The following is an 18,986-nucleotide window of genomic DNA, read 5'->3' on the forward strand; positions in this document are numbered from 1 at the left end:
ATGTCTGCATCTCTGAAAGGCTCTAATAGCTCCAAATTCCAGGTCTCTGAGTTCATCCTGATGGGATTCCCAGGCATTCATAGCTGGCAACACTGGCTCTCCTTTCCATTGGCAATACTCTACCTCTCTGCAATCGGTGCTAACATCCTCATCCTCATCACCATTTGCCAGGACCCTGCCCTTCAGCAGCCTATGTACTATTTTCTAAGCATTCTGTCTGTGGTGGACATGGGCCTGGCCACCACCATCATGCCCAAGATCTTGGCCATCTTCTGGTTTGATGCCAAGGTCATCAGCCTCCCTGAGTGCTTTGCTCAGATTTATGCCATTCACTGCTTTGTTGGCATGGAGTCTGGTATCTTCCTCTGTATGGCTTTTGACAGATATGTAGCAATTTGTCATCCTCTTCGCTACCCATCAATTGTCACCAATGCCTTAATCTTAAAAGCTACGGTGTTCATGGTACTTAGAAATGGCTTGTTTGTCATTCCGGTGCCTGTGCTTGCAGCCCAGCGTAATTATTGCTCCAGGAATGAGATTGAGCATTGCCTGTGCTCTAACCTTGGGGTCACTAGCCTGGCTTGTGATGACAGGAGGCCAAACAGCATCTGCCAGTTGATTCTGGCATGGATTGGAATGGGGACTGACCTGGGTCTCATAATATTGTCATACACTTTGATTCTGCGCTCTGTACTTAGACTGAACTCGGCTGAAGCTGCATCCAAAGCTCTGAGCACTTGTAGCTCCCATCTGATCCTTATTCTCTTCTTCTACACAGTTGTTGTTGTGGTTTCAGTAACTCACCTTGCAGAACCCAAAGCTCCTTTGATTCCAGTTCTACTCAACGTGCTGCACAACATCATCCCCCCTTCCCTCAACCCTATAGTTTATGCACTTAGGACTAAAGAACTCAGGGCAAGCTTCCAAAAGGTGTTTTGTTTGAGCCTAGAAAAGAACACAAGGCACCAAAGACCTTCTGCATGATACACAGGAACCTTGACTTCTTCTAAAATGGATAGTAGAACTTCAAATATGATGGGGAAAGTAAATGCCTTTGGGATGTCTTTTTCACTTTGTAAAAGCACCTGAAAACATTATAAAACATTCTGAAAAAGAATAAATGAATGAAAATGAATAAATGAGTAAAATGAATAAATGAATAAAAAACCATTCACGGGGCACTTGGGTGGCTCTGTTGGTTAAGCGTCTGCCTTCAGCTCCAGTCATGATCACAGGGTCCTCAGATTGAGCCCTGCATTGGGCTCCTTGCTCATCAGGAGCTTCCTTCTCCTTCTCCTCCCTGCTCTTGCTCTCTCTCACTATCTCTGTCTCTCAAATAAATAAAGTCTTCAAAAAATAATTCACAGTAGATCCAAAATATTCTCAAGAGCTGAATATATATGAGAAAAGGAAGGACTTCCTACCAAACTAATCAAATGGAATAAAAAGTAGAATTTATGATTTGTATCTCCCATCTGAAATAAAAAGTATATAGTAATACACACATCCAAGGAAATAAGTGAGTGGGGTGTGAGTTACAGATCATGGTTGTTTATTGATAGTTGTAACTTGGGACCAATGTCTATCTGCCTGAACAAGTGTCTTTCCAATAATGTGCATGCAGAGGCAGGAATAGAAAATATTTCAGATAAGCAAAGCCAAATCAACCTATGATGGAGCTCCGGATTGAATAGGGAAAGATGACCAAACTTGGATAAACAGAATGTTACAGGATCAAATACATAAGTAGGTAGGTAAGAGGGGAGAGAAGACAAAGAGAGGGAAAAGAGAATAAGACAGAGACTGAGAGAGAAAAGAAGAAAGAGAGAGAAACAGAGGCACAGAAGGATTTATCTTCCACTCTATTTGGCTCTCTAGGTCTGCTCTCTGCCCTTTCTGCACCATCTGCACCCTGGAGCTCATTCATATAATGTGCAACCCAGGATCCTTTGTTTTCTAACAGCTGGTGAGGTTGTGCCAAGAGTTTGGGTTTTTTATTCTTCTCCTAGCCTCTGAAGCACTTGCCAGGCTTCTCACCAGTGATAGCTACAGCTTGTATGGTTTATCAAAGAACATTTTTAAAGGTTGTTTTTTTTTCTTTAAAATTTTTTATTTTATTTATTTATTTATTTATTTATTTATTTATTTATTTATTTTTTGAGAGAGAGAGAGAGAAAGCATGTGAGCAGAGTAGAGAAGCAGAGGAAGAGGTAGAGAGAGTAGGGACACACCCAGTGGGTAGCCCATTGCTATCTCACATCCCTGGCATTATGTCCTGAGCCAATATCAAGAGTCAGACACATAACTGATTGAGAACCAGGTGGAATCCGAGAACATTTTTAAAAAATATTCTCTCCCCTTCAGGACAAGGAAGTGATCAAGTCATTGCATTGGTCTCCAGGAACCAAACTGCGATTATTTTTTTCAACATCCATTTTTGTTTCCTTAACCTCCCCTACAACTCAGTTAATGGCAACTTCATGAAATTCTCCTCAGATTCACATTTGTGTGTGCCTTTGGTTTCTTACCAGGATCCTGACTGACTCACAAGCTTTACCTACAGAACCATTTCTCCTGTGGGGAGGGTGAGTGGGTGGGATGCAGATTTGTAATGGACAGAAATAAAGAAGTCTGTAGACCAGGATGCAGATGCAGGATATTTATCCCAGGGAAAATCTTGCCCTGAAAATGTTCTTGTCTTTGCCAAGATGAAGAGCAGAAATAAGATCTACCCTAATAGCGTGAATTTCCTTATGATCTAGGCTAGTTTCCCCTGAGTTCATGATTAGAGAATTTCATTCAATAGTTGGCATATTCTCTTGATTATCTCTGGAAAAATGAGGATTAATATAGGCCTACCACATGCTCACAGCTCTATTGCACACTGTATACTTTCATTCATCTTCCAGTTATATAAGGTATACAAGGTGGTAAATTTTATCAGTTCTCAGGTATAATGAAAATAATGTGAAGGATCTCCCTTATTAATCTGGCTTCCTGCACAAACTTGAATTCATTTATTTTCATTTAAAGGCTAATAAAGAAAAAAATACCCAATGTCTTATGGACTCAAAACTATTTTCTTTAATGATGAGTATTTCAGGACAAGATAACAAGATATATATATATATATGAAATATATTATTTATTGTATATTCTATAGTGTATATATATGAAAGATATAAGAAGATGCTGTTTCTATTAAATAAGAATGACCATGATAAAGATGATGTTCAGTGAAACAAAACAGAAATGACATGTTATTTCAGCAGTGATAACCTGAATATTACAGTTGAACAGAATGGCAAATTCACAAATTTACTCAAGAACCACCAGGTGGAAGTTTCCAGACAGAAATGAAGAGAAAAAACTATGAGAAGAGGTAAGAAGGGAAGACCATGGATTTCCAAAATAAGCCATTCTGCTCTGTCACTGTAAGGAAAACCACAACAGATGCCAAGATTCAAAGGGCAGAAGTTCTCTGGGTCTACTGGTCACACTACTCTTGGGCCAGATCAGGTCCCCTGTGACAGTCCATGCTGAGCAGCTCTGAAAGCGGTGTTTAGCTGGCTTATCTTCAGAGAATTTGTCTGTGTCTGGTGGCATTTTAGCATCATAGATGTTCTTCAAATGGATGGTATGGCTCCCACTGACATATCTTTTTTTTTTAATTTTTAAAATTTTTTAAAATTTCTTTTCAGTGTTCAGAATTCATTGTTTATGCACCACACCCAGTGTTCCATGCACTATGTGCCCACCATTATACCCACCACCAGGCTTATCCAACCTCCCACCTCCCTCCCCTCCAAATCCTCAGTTTGTTTCTCAGAGTCCACAGTCTCTCATGGTTCATCTCCTCCTCCAGTTTCCCCCAACTCCCTTCTCTCCATCTCCACATGTCTTCTGTGTTATTCCTTATGCTCCACAAATAAGTGAAACCATATGAGAATTGACTCTCTCTGCTTGACTTATTTCACTCAACATAATCCCTTCCAGTCCTGTCCATGTTGATACAAAAGTTGGGTATTCATCCTTTCTGATGGAGGCATAATACTTCATAGTATATATGGACCATATCTTCTTCTTCTTCTTTTATTTCTTTTTACTGTTCCAGAATTAATTGTTTATGCACCACACCCAGTGCTCCATGCAATACATGCCCACCATAATACCCACTACCAGGCTCACCCAACCTCCCACCCCTCTCCCCCTCCAAAACCATCAGTTTTTTTCTCAGAGTCCACAGTCTCTTATGGTTCATCTCCCCTTCTGATTTCCCCCAAATTCACTTTTCTTTTACTTGTCCTAATGTCCTCCATGTAATTCCTCATGCTCCACAAGTAAGTGAAACCATATGATAATTGACTCTCTCTGCTTGACTTATTTTACTCAGCATAATCTCCTCCAGTCCCATCCATGCTGATACAAATGTTGGGTATTCATCTTTTCTGATGGAGGCATAATATTCCATTGTATATATGGACCATATATTCTTTATCTATCCATCTTTTGAAGGGTATCTTGGCTCTTTCCACAGTTTGGTGATTGTGGCCATTGCTGCTATGAACTTTGGGGTACAGATGGCCCTCCTTTTCACTACATCTGTACCTTTGGGGTAAATACCCAATAGTGCAATTGCAGGGTCATAGGGAAGCTCTATTTTTAATTTCTTAAGGAATCTCCACACTGTTTTCCAAAATGGCTGCACCAACTTGCATTCCCACCAACAGTGTAAGAGGGTTCCCCTTTCTCCACATCCTCTCCAACTCTTGTTGTTTCCTGACTTGTTGATTTTGGCCATTCTAACTGGTGGTATCTCAGTGTGGTTTTGATTTGAGTCTCCCTGATGGCTAATGATGATGAACATTTTTTCATGTGTCTGCTAGCCATTTGCATGTCTTCTTTGGAGAAGGGTCTGTTCATGTCTTCTCCCCCTTTTTTGATGTGATTACCTGTTTTGTGGGTGTTGATTTTGAGGAGTTATTTATAGATTTATAGATCTTGGATATCAGCCCTTTGTCTGTTCTGTCATTTGTGAATATCTTCTCCCATTCCGTGGGTTGCCTCTTTGTTTTGTTGACTGTTTTCTTTGCTGTGCAGAAGCTTTTGATCTTGAAGAAGTCCTAAAAGTTCATTTTTGCTTTTGTTGCTTTGGAGACATATCTTGAAAGAAGTTGCTGTGGCCAGTGTCAAATAGGTTACTGCCTATGTTCTCCTCTAGGATTCTGATGGATTCCTTCCTCACCTTGAGGTCTTTTTCTATTTAGAGTTTATCTTTGTGTATGGTGTACACATGGTCAAGTTTCATTCTTCTACACATAGGTGTCCAATTTTCCCAGCACCATTTATTAAAGAGACTTTTTCCCACTGTATATTTTTTTCCTGCTTTGTCAAAGATTAGTTGACCATAACGTTGATAGTCCATATCTATGCTCTCTACTATATTCCACTGGTCTATGATCCATTTTTGTGCCAGTCCCATGTTGTCTTGGTGATCACAGCTTTGTCACAATTTTTTATGTAGCTGTAAGAAGCCTAAACTTTTCATGACTTTATTTTTTAGATTGCCATTAATAGTCACCATTTTCCTCCCTTAAACATAATCTTTTTTTTTATTAATTTCTTTTCAGCGTAACAAAATTTATTGTTTATGCACCACACCCAGTCCTCCATGGCAAACCTAAGCTTTTAAACCAAGGGCCATGCCTCCGTATTTATTACCGTAGCTTGGTGACTAGAAGGTTGTCCTTAAACAGTAATCGAATGAAGAGATGAAATAAAAGAATACATGAATAAAAGAAGAAACTAGAAAATGAATCAGTGTGTAAATCAAAGAAATTCTCGGCTGAAGAGCTTTTGATCTATTTCTCCCCAGGGCAGTGGGAAAAAAGGAAATATAAATCTGTGATAAATATTAATTTCTAGTTTTAATTAAAAATAACAGGTTTTCACTTTCATTCTCTACCTTCCTGTACATACATGTTAACACACAAACACATACGTGAGATTTTTCACTTATTCGTATATCCATATTTGGGTACTAAGAATGGAAATTTCTTGCTTTTTTTCCTCCTCCAAGTTGAGGTTATTGGAATCCCTACACCAACCTCTGTGGAGATTTTCCAGTACTCTGGAATATTCTCTTGGGGCACATGACACAATTTTTCTTTTAAAGGCTCAGTGCAATAATACAGATATCAGGGAAGTTTTGGAGGTTGGCTCTGCACATACACATTTACTCTTGGATTGAGATTTTCCTTGAATGAGATCCTAAATACTTGGACCAGACTGCATTCAGCTTACTCTTTTGCTATCCAGGAAGTAAGGTATTAAAGATGTATAGAGATGTACAAAAGAGGGGATAGTGGCAGAATTTCCTTTTTCTTTCTCTTTTTGGTAGACCGTAAGATAGAGTGGAGAGGAGATTTGAGTATGTATCAATTACTTATTATTTTTTCCAGAAATAAAGCTTTGATTTCATTCACACAACTTGAAGGGAGAAGTATTGTGTGGGATTGGGTGTTCTCCTTAAATGTGAGTTTCCAAATATGGCATTAAAATTCAGTATTATGTTATTATGATTATGATCATCTGTATTATTTCTCTAACTGGGAATCCTTATTCAGTAGTGGAGGAAGTTAGAAATGAATCATTCCCATGACAAGGAAAAATGAGAGAATAGTTAGAAAATTGTTCTCCACCATTAGATCAATGACCAGATTCTTCTTGCTTCTTTCCTGTCCTCCCCTGGTGGTCCTCCAAATCATTGTGTAATTGTCCTTGATTATTTTCCATAGATACTGAGCTGAGACTTTATTTCCTTGACTTTGGGTAGCAAAAACAACATGGAGAAAACAATACTCATATGAAAAGAAAAATATAGATGTAAAGAATTGAAGATGGTCTAATGCAAAAACATGTTTTCTTATATGTAACAGTGAAGAATGAGGAGAGAGCAGATAATATCAAAATTGTATTTTATTAGCTTGGTGCTTGTCATGTGTTAATATTACTATTCCAGTAACCTTGTCTACATGCTAGCATAGTATAAATCAAACTTATTTGTAAAAGAAATTGAATTCTGATGCATCAAAATTATTTTAAACCTGTTTTGAAAAAGAAAACTGCTTAAGTTTGTGGCTAACATGTTGATCTTTAACTTAGATCTTGGAGAGTTTTGCAAATACTTTGAAGACGAGGCCTAAATTATTATGTAAGCATAAAGCCAGTTTTAGTGACTACAGCTATGCAGATAAAAAGGAAATTGAGGAATATAAAGAGAATGTTTATCTAGTGTCTTAAAAAAAAAAAAAACCTTCAAAAAAGTGCATTTGTAATCCCAGAAAAATATTTTCAGTTTTTAATTTGGCAGTACTTAATTTTTTTCTTAATTTCTCTCCCCGCTTCTTTACATGGATATAGTGTTAAAATGCAATAGAGCTAAGGAAACATACTTGGATAAAAAAAAAAAATACTATCTTTTTCTCAAAACCAAGTAGTTATTTCCATGCAGAAATCAAGACACAGAACTAATACTGTCCACTCTGGTTATGAAACTCTAACTCCTAATTTGTGATATTGTATTGTACACCTGCTATTTACAATACAAATGTATAAACCAGTGACTAAATACCACAGTTCAGAGAGACTGTTCAATGCATGAAAGAGAAAAGAAAAGAATAGTGATCCTTATTGACTAGCTTATGTTAAATTATAACAACTTATTAAATGTTATACAAAATTTTTATTGCAACTGTAATTGTGTATGCATATATATTATTTGAAATTTATATTTCTCTTAATGATATATATGTAATAAAGCTCAGAAAATATAATGTTAACTATAAATATAAATTGTGAATTCAACAAGTCTAAAGATAAAAGCTTTTTGGCAATCCTGGCCTTCAAAAAGAAACCCATTTTTATATTGCAAAGGTCATGTCTTATACTTTTATACAAAAGAAAATTAACATGCTACTTGAAATTCCAAAGCTAAAAAATTTAAATTTCAAATAAACACTTCATTTAAATAAATAGAAAATTGCAAGACAATTTAACAAGCTGCCATATGGTTTAAATGTGAATCTGAGAAGTCCATTTCAATCCTCATTAATACAGACTTTCCCTTTGTATTAATAAAGTGAGAAAGTGAATTTAATTGTTTTTATGGCTTGGAGTATAAAGAAAGCTTATGAAACCTGGAAACGAAACAATCTGATGCAAAATGGTTTACTTACACACTATCATGATTTTTATTTCCCCATAGTGATTTTGACCTAAGTGTTTTACTGTGAGTTCTCTTTTTCTGATATTAATATATTCTCCCTAATTCTTTGGTATCCTGCTTACCTTAAAAAATGTGTGGTGTGTGTGTGTGTGCACATGCACACCTGTGTGTATGTACAGTTTTTAAACATTTGTGTATGTTTTTCATTCTGATATACTCTTTTGTGCTGCATATATAATTTAAAAATAATTTGAATTATGTTTAAATTAATGGATATTTTATATAATTTATATTTACTGAAAAAAATATATTTGCTTCACCTTTGTCATCTTATTTTTTCTTTCCATTTTCATTGTATTTTCTTTGTTTTCCTCCTCTATCATGGTGACTCTTTATCTTTCCTAATAGTCTCAGAGATGTCCTGTATTTTTCCTGTAGTGGTTTCTTTTATGTGTTCCGAGTAATAATATATAGGTTACAATTTACTAATTTATAAAATTCGTGTATAAAATATTATTTATTTGTTCATCAATTTATCCGTGTTATTTATTTAAAGTATTACTATCTTTTATGTACCAGATGGTTTGCTAGGCATTGGAGAGATAACTGTAAATATAAACTGCCCTTAATATCAATAGTTTCAATGAAATTGGAGAATTTCCACATTTAAATAGATTTTTATAGTATTGTGAAATAGATAAAATGACATAATAATTCTCCAAACAAAACAATTCTTTACCTCTAAACATGGTTATTTGTCACTATTATCATATCTAAGGGACATTTGGGTCTTCCCTTGGGTTTCCCTTGAAGGATGAATAATGAGCTCTATTTGAGGGTGGGCCTCAGAGAGGAACAATAAAAGGATAGAGGATTTTCTTATTCCAGAACCAAGAATATCAGTCAGATGTGAGTAGGAAACAGAAATAACAGGAGAGAACACTGTCTCTTCCATTCTCATCCTTCAGAATCCTATTCATGCTTCAGGTCTAAGAGCCCTTGGTCTTTTTTCCTAGAAGGTTCTCCTGAGACTAGGCTGGACTCATAGGTATTTCTATGATACCCGATATAACTCTACCATTACAATGACACAAGAAGAGGTCCTTAAAAGGCATGCTTATGTCCATGTTCAACCCGTGTTTCCTTGCTATTCCAAATCAAGTTACCTTTTGACAAAGCTGATTATCTTTTGCTATCATATGTGATACAGAATTACCATGTGACTATTTTCCCTATTTGATGATGATGATGTTAAGAGAGTCATTTTTTTTTTTTTAATGGAGGAGAGAATTAATATTTCCTTTGAAGGAACACGGGAGAAAACTTACTTAGTGGAAAATTCAATTGCTTTTCGTGATGTTAACTTTTGTAAACTCCCAAATTGCTGTCAGTCTGAAAAGAACATACAAATATAGGTATAGAGTACTTAAAATGTGGTAGCATATTTTACCATGCTATCTCCTTCATTTTCTCAACAATATGTTTTCTTTTGTTCCTGATGCATTTTAATAGACAATTTTCACAATTGCATCTTGAGAAATTCTCAAACCTGAAACTTATATGCCTCATGACTGTATATAAAAAAAGAATATTCACAGCACTTCAAAAGACCTCTCTACATATGCTTCCTTCCAGTTTCCACTCTCTCCCACCTAGGGAGAACACTCTCCTGTTGCTAACAGCACAGATTAGTTTGATCCATTTTTGTATTTTATATAAATGGTATCAAATTTGACATACTATTTGGTGTCTGGTTTTTAAATTAAACAATGTGAGATTTATCCATATTGTGCATGCAGTTATAGATTGTATTCTCATTGTTATCTAGAATTTCATTGTGGGATGAAACCAGATTTTATTTACCAATTCTAATACTAATGGACATTATGTATTTTATGGGGTTTGAAAACTAATCTATTACAAGCATGTTGCAATAAACATTCTCGTTGATATGTTCTGGTAAAAATAGGTGCATGTTTTTGTTAGGAATGGAACTCATGGCCATGTACATATTCATCATTACAAGATAAGCCCCAAATAATTCAAAACTATAATCATACCATATATTGAGCATATATTGTTCCATATTTTTGCCAATACTTGGTATTTCTAGTCTTTTTCATTTGAGTTATTTAGTTTGATTTGCACTGCTATGTCATGAGAGATGCAATTTCCTTTTACTTTCCTAATGACTAGAAAAGTTGGTGCGTCCTTACATGTTTATTGGTATTTTTTTTGTTCTTCTTTGGTGACATGTATAAGTAATCAGTCCCTTCCCACCTTTTTATTGTTATAGAGGGAGTATTTCATATATTTGGTATGAAATTTTTGTTGACTATATGCTTTGCAAATATTCTCTCTTCATCTGTGGCTTGTCTTTTTACTTTTACCAGTGTCTTTCAAATAAAACTTAACTGTAGCATTTATTCCTTTTTGTTTTTTTAATAAACATGTATTTTTATCCCCAGGGGTACAGGTCTGTGAATCGCCAACATGCATTTATACCTTTTTAATGAGTAGCAATTTTTGTGCTCTGTTTTCAAATCTTTGCCTACTCCAAATACCAAAGAAGATGTGTGTTTTGTATTGCATATTTAGCTCCAATATTTTTCTAAGACTGCTTTTGTGTATTACATGATTTAGGGAACAAGGTGTTTCTTTTCTCTCCCCACATACATCTATTGAGTCAGGCATAATTATTGAAAGTGTCTTTTTTTTTTTTTTTTTTTTTTTTTTTTAAGTGCGCTCTATCTTGATCTGGGGCTTGAACTCATGTCCCTGAGATCAAGAGTCACAAACTCTGCAAACTCAGCTAGCCAGGACCCCTGGAAATGCCATTTTTGTTCATAATCTGTTTCTTTTGTCATAAATTAAATGGCTTCATGTGTATTTCAGTATTTGGTTTTTGAACTCTATCTCTTGTGATAGTATTTTTATCTGTATTAAAAGGGATAAGTAATCTATTTCTTAAAGGAAGTTACATAAATTGTCTACATGTGTACATTTAGGAATTACAAAGATGAGGTTAAAATTCATATATTTCACCAACACACTACTTTTATTGTACTGACCTGATCTTAGAGACACTAAAAGAGCAAAGACACCTCAAGGATATTAAGTAAATTACAAAAATTAACTCTAGGGTCAAGGTGATCTGTCTAATAATTTTAGGGAATTTCTAGCATATTAGTTGACAAATTTCTATGTAAAGTGATAGGCACTTTTCCTAGTTTCTGGTTATTGTAGGATAATGGGGAAGGTGGTTAATGGAAACCAACTGGGTTGTTTGGGAAACGTGGCCAGAGTTCCTTTCCTTTCAGGAAGCAGAAATCTGCCATAAATTACTTGTTGTTGAAGTTCACTAAATAAATGATTACCTGCCATTGTAATCAGCTTCCATCTCACATTGATTCCTATTTAGCTTACCTGTTGAGCTCACACTACAGTATCTCAAAGTTTTCCACATCCTTTTTCTGACCTCTCTTATGGGGATAGGCTGGGTGGTGGAGAGTCTTCTCACGAGGGGCAAGATGAGGCTTCTGACTTTCTCACAGCTTAGTAAGTCTTCCAAGCATCACAGAGTTTACTCCTGCACCTCCACATTCTTGTGAATTCCTTGTTGTTTACTCTCCATTATCAAGGAATTCCCTATTTGATAACTCCAGGAGTCTTTATGAGCTAGCTCCTGGGCAAATGTCCAGTTTATTGTTTGTTCCCTTCATACCGGTGCATTCTCAGACACTTGATTGTTTTTATTTCTTTTTGTTTACTTGCTTGTTTTTGTTTTGATTCCTATACTTTAACATATTGACTTTTTCCCTCTGGAATTCCATTTATGAATATATCTCTCTTACACTTTGTCTTCCTTCAAACTGGATAGCAAATAACTTCTCTTCATCCTGGTCCTTTCTGACAATCACTAATGCCTCCTCCAAACACTCTCAAGGTGCACATCCATTTTACTAATGTAGTGCTTATTTCAGACCTTGCACATACTTCTATTACACTTTTTCTTATGTTTCTTGTGATTATTTGTGTGCCCTTTGATCTCTCTATTAAACTCTGAATTCTCTAAAGGATGAAACTGGGTCTGTTTCCCCATATCATCCCATTGAAAGTGCTCAGTAAATAATTATGAGAAAGGAAGAGATTAATGAAAGCATGAGATACCATTTATCTACCCTCAACATTTAGTTAATTTGAAAATTAAGTTTAGTTGTTAGTACAGAATTTGGGATTAATGAATTTTTCTCTTGAAAAAAATGAATTTGGTGTGTGGCTAGAAATATTTTAATTTTCATTTATATTAGCTCCCACTAGAACCCAAGTAAAACGAGTCCATTGTTAATGTTAGGGAAAAATGTAAACCAAGTGAAAAGAACAGATGAGTATAATAAAAAGCGGGGATATCAACATCTTACTGAATCATAAATATTACTGGAGTAACTAGCATAACTGAGGAAAAATGTATCCTTGCCTTTAATAATAATATGAAGGTACAATTTGTTTCGTTTACTTGTTTTCTGTTTTGCCACAGATACCAGATAATCTCAGAGGGCAACGTGTGAAGGAAAACAGGAAGGCTGGTAGAAAGAAGGAGAGAAATGATTTGTTACCATTGGTAGATTCAGTATGTGAAGCAACATTAACTGCTCTCTAGGTTTAATTGGAAGATTATTCTGAATATAAATGTAAAGTATCCCTATAAATGCATATAGACTAGGTAAAGGACAAAAATTAGGTGTCTTGAAAGAGAGGAGTGAATTAAACATTTTAGTGAGTTGAGAGACTCTAAGCTCCATCAGGGAATAAATGATTTTACATTTTCAAATGCCTCAAAGAGTACCTTGGTAATATAAAATTATTATTGGCTATCAGTTCACAATAAGAATAGAAAATAAACATATCCATTGGGTCATTGGTGATGTAATCAAAGAAGTCTTTTTGAGACAACATCTAGGGAGACACATACAGTTATTAATAGGTAGGTAAGTAAGGTATTCTAACCAAAATCCCTAGGAGAAGTCATAACAGAGTTATACTTGATTAGAAATCTGTGAGGATCAGAATCTTAAAAGTAAGATCAGTATCTGTGGTGAGAACTTGGATTGCTTAATAAGAATTTGTTAGACAACTAGATACTTTAATTAACAAAAGACAATATACAAAATAAAAAATACTCTAATCCCTGACTCTCAGAAAATTTGGTTGATCATTAAAATGCACTATGGAAATTTAAGACATGGGTGTGAGAGGAGGACAGTAGCCATAAAGTATATTTTTTCTTCTCTTTTTCTTACTCTAGAAAACACACATGAATTCTAGGCCTAATTGATCATGCTAATAATATTGAATAAAACAAACTGGACCCCAGCCTCATTCATTCTTAGTGGAGTCCCAGGACTGGAAGATATACACATGTGGATTTCCTTCCCATTCTGCTCCATGTATATGGTGGCCATGGTAGGGAATTGTGGGCTGCTCTACCTCATCCGCTATGAGGATACATTGCACAGACCCATGTATTACTTTTTAGCCTTGCTTTCCCTAACTGATATTGCCATGTGCTCTAGTACAATTCCTAAAGCTCTCTGCATCTTCTGGTTTCATCTTAAGGAAATCAGCTTTGGTGAATGAGGTCCAGAAGTTCTTCATCCACAACTTCACAGGGATGGATTCTGGGGTGCTCATGCTTATGGCTCTGGACCGTTATGTGGCTATCTGCTACCCACTGCATTACTCTACTATCCTCACCAATCTCATCATTGTAAAAGTCGGGCTTGCTACTTTCCTGAGAGCAGTGTTGTTCATCATTCACCAAGAACCTGCCCTACTGCAGAGGGAATATAATGCCCCACATCTACTGTGACCACATGTCTGTAGCCAAATTATCCTGTGGAAATATCAAGGTCAATGTCATTTATGGTCTGACATTTGCTTTCCTGATTGGGGGCTTTGACATCCTGTGCATCACAGTCTCCTACACCATGATCATCCGGGCAGTGCTCAGCCTCTCTTCAGCAGATGCTCGACAGAAGACCTTCAGCACCTGCACTGCCCACATCTGTACAATTGTTTTCTCCTACAGTCCAGCCTTCTTCTCCTTATTTTCCCACTGCTTTGGGGGCCACACAATCCCTCCATCTTGCCACATCATTGTGGCCAATATTTATCTGCTCTTGCCTCCCACTATGAACCCTATTGTGTATGGGGTGAAAACCAAGCAGATACAAGACTGTGTATCTGGTTCTAAAGACATCAAACCCCAAGGTGTATGAAGAAGACATTAAAAAAAAAGACATTTCTATGACAGAGAGGAGATTGTGTTTATGCAAGAGGTGTAAAATATTTCAGGAAACACTATTTTGGCATGAGTGATGCATTTCTAAATACATGTCTTGAGAATCTCAACAGGCCTGCCAACCAATATTTCTATGAATGTTTTTCCTTCTCAGTCCTTTGAGAAGGAATATATATCTTTGATCAAACCCTAATTAGCCCACTTTCCCTAAAAAATAAAGTGAGAGTTTCCTGTTTCCAAATAGCTATTATAGTTCCTACATTGAGAGCCAGATGCTTCTTTCCTCTGGAAAATATATGCTATATACTTTTAATCACTACTAAAATATGTTTTTTCAATGACTTCTCCCTAAAAGAGAAGCTATAAATTATCCTATGCATGAAGTCTTTAATGTAATGACTTTTAAGTCTCTGGGTATCTGAGAGAATTTGGCTGAATAGGTGTCTCCTAGCCATGATACACACATGTTTTCACTACTGACTAATCTGATATCCAGTCTATTTCAAGAGGACCTTTGAATGCAGACAATCTGGGGGTTCAGGTAGGTAGATCTCTTAACCTAATGTAGCACACAGTATCACGTTTTATAAGCAGTATGAAAGCGAATCAAAATCAGCTTGTTTCCTCTTATCTGCAATTGTAAATCTAATAAATAAAATTTAATATCTCATTCTAATATTTAAAATTTTTTGTTTTTTAGATTTTATTTATTTATTTGACAGACAGAGATCACAGGTAGGCAGAGACGCAGGCAGAGAGAGGAGAAAGCAGGCTACTCGCAGAGCAGAGAACCCAATGTGGGGTTCGATCCCAAGACCCTGGGATCATGACCTGTGTTGAAGGCAGAGGCTTGAATCCACTGAGCCACCCAGGCGCCCCTCTAATATTTAAAATTCTTATAAGTTAAGAAAAAATGAAAGACTGGAGGAAATAGTACCTTTGTATTAATGTCTTACGACTGAAGCCAATTTTGTAAGGAACATCAAATAAATTAAATTGTTATTCTTCTATTGTTTTGTCCAACCTAAAAGAGAGATTTGCCCAGTTTAAATTACACCAAATTGCATTTAGTTATTAATTCATAACTCTTTGCAATCTCACATTTTAAAATCTTACAAAACAATACCATCCTCTAATATATATAACCGTCTTCCACTTTTTATACTGGGTTTCTGCTCATCTTGACGTCAAAACTTCTAGACTAAGTGTTGGTTCATAAACTGACTTTTGTACATAGAGGGCAAACAGAAAAAGAAGAGAGAACCAGACCACTCCAGTCTGGTAGGTGACAGTGTTAATAAGCAAGGGTACATGTATACAAGACAGGTAGCTGCAAGATGATGAGTTCTTTGCACCTGCCTGCCAGAATCTTAAGGGTTTATATAGAGGCCTTAACTGGGTTCAGTCACACATATCATCCAGATGGTCTCAGCAGCACATTACTGTCTTAATATCATGTCCTTAAGGTAGCTTGTAATGTGAGGAAGGTAAGTGGAATGCACAGTCCAAGGACAGGGAGATCATGAGGACCCTACAATTGCTTGGGTCCAGTGCTCAGGTCAACCTAGGGTCATGCCCTCTTGAGGACCTATTTGAAGTCAAGTTGTCATCATCATTCTCTTTACTTTCTCAACTTGACATCATCCTCCCCCTAATGGGTCTTTTTGTCTTCACATCCATCACATGAATTTGCTTTTGTCCATTCACCAGTGCCTTACATGTTAACAAATTTAATAGGCCTCTTTCTTGGCTCATATAATTCTCTCAGGAATAGCAAATACAGTTCTGTATCCCTGATAACTTGAAAAATTTTCATTATTTTACTTCAGAAGCATTACACATTTTATGATTTTTATCACTTCTGCTTAATAGGAAGACAGACAAATGGCCAAGAGGTATGAAAAGATGCTCAACAACACTAATCATTGGAGAATGCAAAGCAAAACCACAATGAGATATCATTCCTCATCTTGTTAGGATGGCAACTATAAAATCAATTAAACAAAGAGTTTTTGGGGAGGATGTAGAAAACTTAGAACCCATGTCCACTGTCAGTGGGGAGGAAAAAATGTGTAGCCACTATGAAAAATAGCATCGAGTTTCCTCAAGAAATTAAAAATAGAATTACCATCTAATTCAGAAATCCCGCATCTGAGTATTTACCCTAAAGAGCTGAAAATAAGATGTCAATTGCAGCACTATTCAAAATACCCAAAATACAGAAATAACCTAAAGGTCCATGGATAGATGGATAGATAAAGAAATATAGTATATACATACAAGGCAATATAATTCAGGTATATATATATAAAAGTAAACTGTCTGGGGCACCTGGGTGGCTCAGTGGGTTAAAGCCTCTGCCTTTGTCTCAGGTCAAGATCCCAGGGTCCTGGGACCGAGCCCCACATCAGGCTCTCTGCTCACAGGGAACTTGCTTCCTCCTCTCTCTCTGCCTGCCTCTTTGCCTACTTGTGATCTCTATCTGTCAAATAAATAAATAAAATCTTTAAAAAAAAAGTAAACTGTCATGGGCTACATTATGCATAACCCTTGAGGATATTATGCATAGTGAAATAAGTCAGTCACACAAGAAAAAATGTTGTTATGATCCCATTTAAATGAAGTATTTTAAGGTACTTAGGCTCATAGAAGTAGGAGATGGAATGGTAATTCCCTTTAGATATTATAATAATATGTGTATATTTTTAACAAAACTATGCATTGCCAATTAAAGAAATGAAAAAACAACACAACTAAATGAAGGGACATACAATATTCATGGATGAGGAGATATAAGTTACCCCCAAATTGGTACACAGGTGTGTTGCAATTCTTACAAAAATCCAGGCAAGATTTTTTTTTTGATATAGACAAAATTATCTAAAATTTATTTAGAACATCAAAGGAATGAAAATAGCTGAAACATTTGAAAACACATACTGAAATGAGCAAAGAATCTTTGCAATCTCTAGACTTACATAGCTCCAATAATCAAGACTGTGGTATTGGTAGAGGGCATGTACGTAGAATAATGGAACAGAAATGAAAACCTAGGAATAGACCCTCATATGTATGTCCAAATGATTTTTGACACACAAACAAAAAAAAATTCAATAAAGGAAATGCAGCCTTTCAACGAAGTCTGCTGGAAGAGTTGGGTGTTGATAGGCAAAACTAACACTGTAGACTTAAATCAAGATGGTCGATTGTACCTTACACACAAATTAACTCAAAAGAATCAAAAGTGAATGTAGATGAAAATTTGAAGCTTATTTAAAAATTTAAAACATTTAAATTTAAAAAATTTCAAAAAACAATGGAATAAATCTTCAAGATCTAGAATTAAGCAGAGTTCTTAGACTTGATGCCAAATCATAATGCAAAAAGAAAAAAAGGGAAAAATTAAACCATACCAATTTTTAAAAATTTTATTCTGCTAAACACCCTATTAAGAGGATGAAAAGACAAGGTACAGAATGAGAAAAATAATTTCAAGACCTAACCAACACACATATATAATTACTCACACACACACACTCTCAAAGGTAAAAAAATCCAATTTGAAAATAAATAAAAATATAAGCAGACATGTCATTGATAAAGACATAGAAATGGAAAATAGATAACATAAAAAAATACCATATGATCTCCCTCATATGTGGAATTTAAGAAACAAAAGAGAGGAACATAGCAGTCATGAAGGAAAAATAAGGAAAAAAAAAAAAAAAAAAACGGAGGGAGGCAAGCTAAAAGAGACCCTCAACTATAGGGAGCAAACTGTAGGTTGTTGCAGGGTAGGTGAGTGGGGGATGGGGTAACTGGGTGATGGTCATCAAGGAGTGCACTTGATGTAATGAGCACTGCATGTTATATGCAACTGATGAATCAATAAATTCTACTATTGAAACTAATAATACGCAATATGTTTACTATTTTAATTTAAATAAAATTTTTTAAAATGTTCAGCATCATTTGCCATACACAAATAAAAATTAAAACTGAGATAGAATGTCACTACACAACCATGACCATGTCACTAACAACATGAGATTCTGGTAAGAATATGGAGAAACGGAATCATTAATACATTACTGGTAGGACTATAAAACGGGACAGCCATTCTGGAAAATATTTTGGCAGTTGCTTAAAAATAACAGTACTGCAACTATCATGCAATTTAGCAGTTACACTCCTGGGCATTTCATCCAGAGAAATACTTGTGTTCACACAAGAACGAGTGAACTGTGAGTGACATAAGCAAAAATGGCAAAATAACAATATTAAGAAGTTCTCCCTAATAAAAGCAATGGATAAACTAAAAACAAAACAAAACACACAAAAAAAGTCAAAATCAACTTTCCCACATTCCTGATACTAATTAAAAGTTGGCAGCAATTAGGAGAATGCTTATTCAGAAAAAAAAAAAAAAAAGCGCTGAGCTACTGTATAAAACAGTAA

The 18,986-nt window shown here is 35.7% G+C and overlaps 1 protein-coding gene and 1 pseudogene across 2 annotated transcripts; both read left to right on the forward strand.

Moving 5' to 3' along the window:
• LOC309840321 (olfactory receptor 56B1-like) lies at positions 1 to 984 on the forward strand (the record flags this gene model as incomplete). Its single annotated transcript, XM_082682386.1, has 1 exon — positions 1 to 984. The coding sequence occupies one exon, from the start codon at positions 1 to 3 to the stop codon at positions 982 to 984; it is 984 nt and encodes a 327-aa protein (XP_082538512.1).
• Positions 985 to 13,564: 12,580 nt separating this feature from the next.
• On the forward strand, positions 13,565 to 14,505 carry LOC309840322 (olfactory receptor 52N4-like; annotated as a pseudogene). Its single transcript has one exon. The product of its transcript is annotated as an olfactory receptor 52N4-like (transcript).
• Positions 14,506 to 18,986: the final 4,481 nt, after the last annotated feature.

The sequence above is a fragment of the Mustela nivalis genome (genome assembly GCF_964662115.1).
Source record: "Mustela nivalis genome assembly, chromosome: 9".
Taxonomy (NCBI): domain Eukaryota; kingdom Metazoa; phylum Chordata; class Mammalia; order Carnivora; family Mustelidae; genus Mustela; species Mustela nivalis.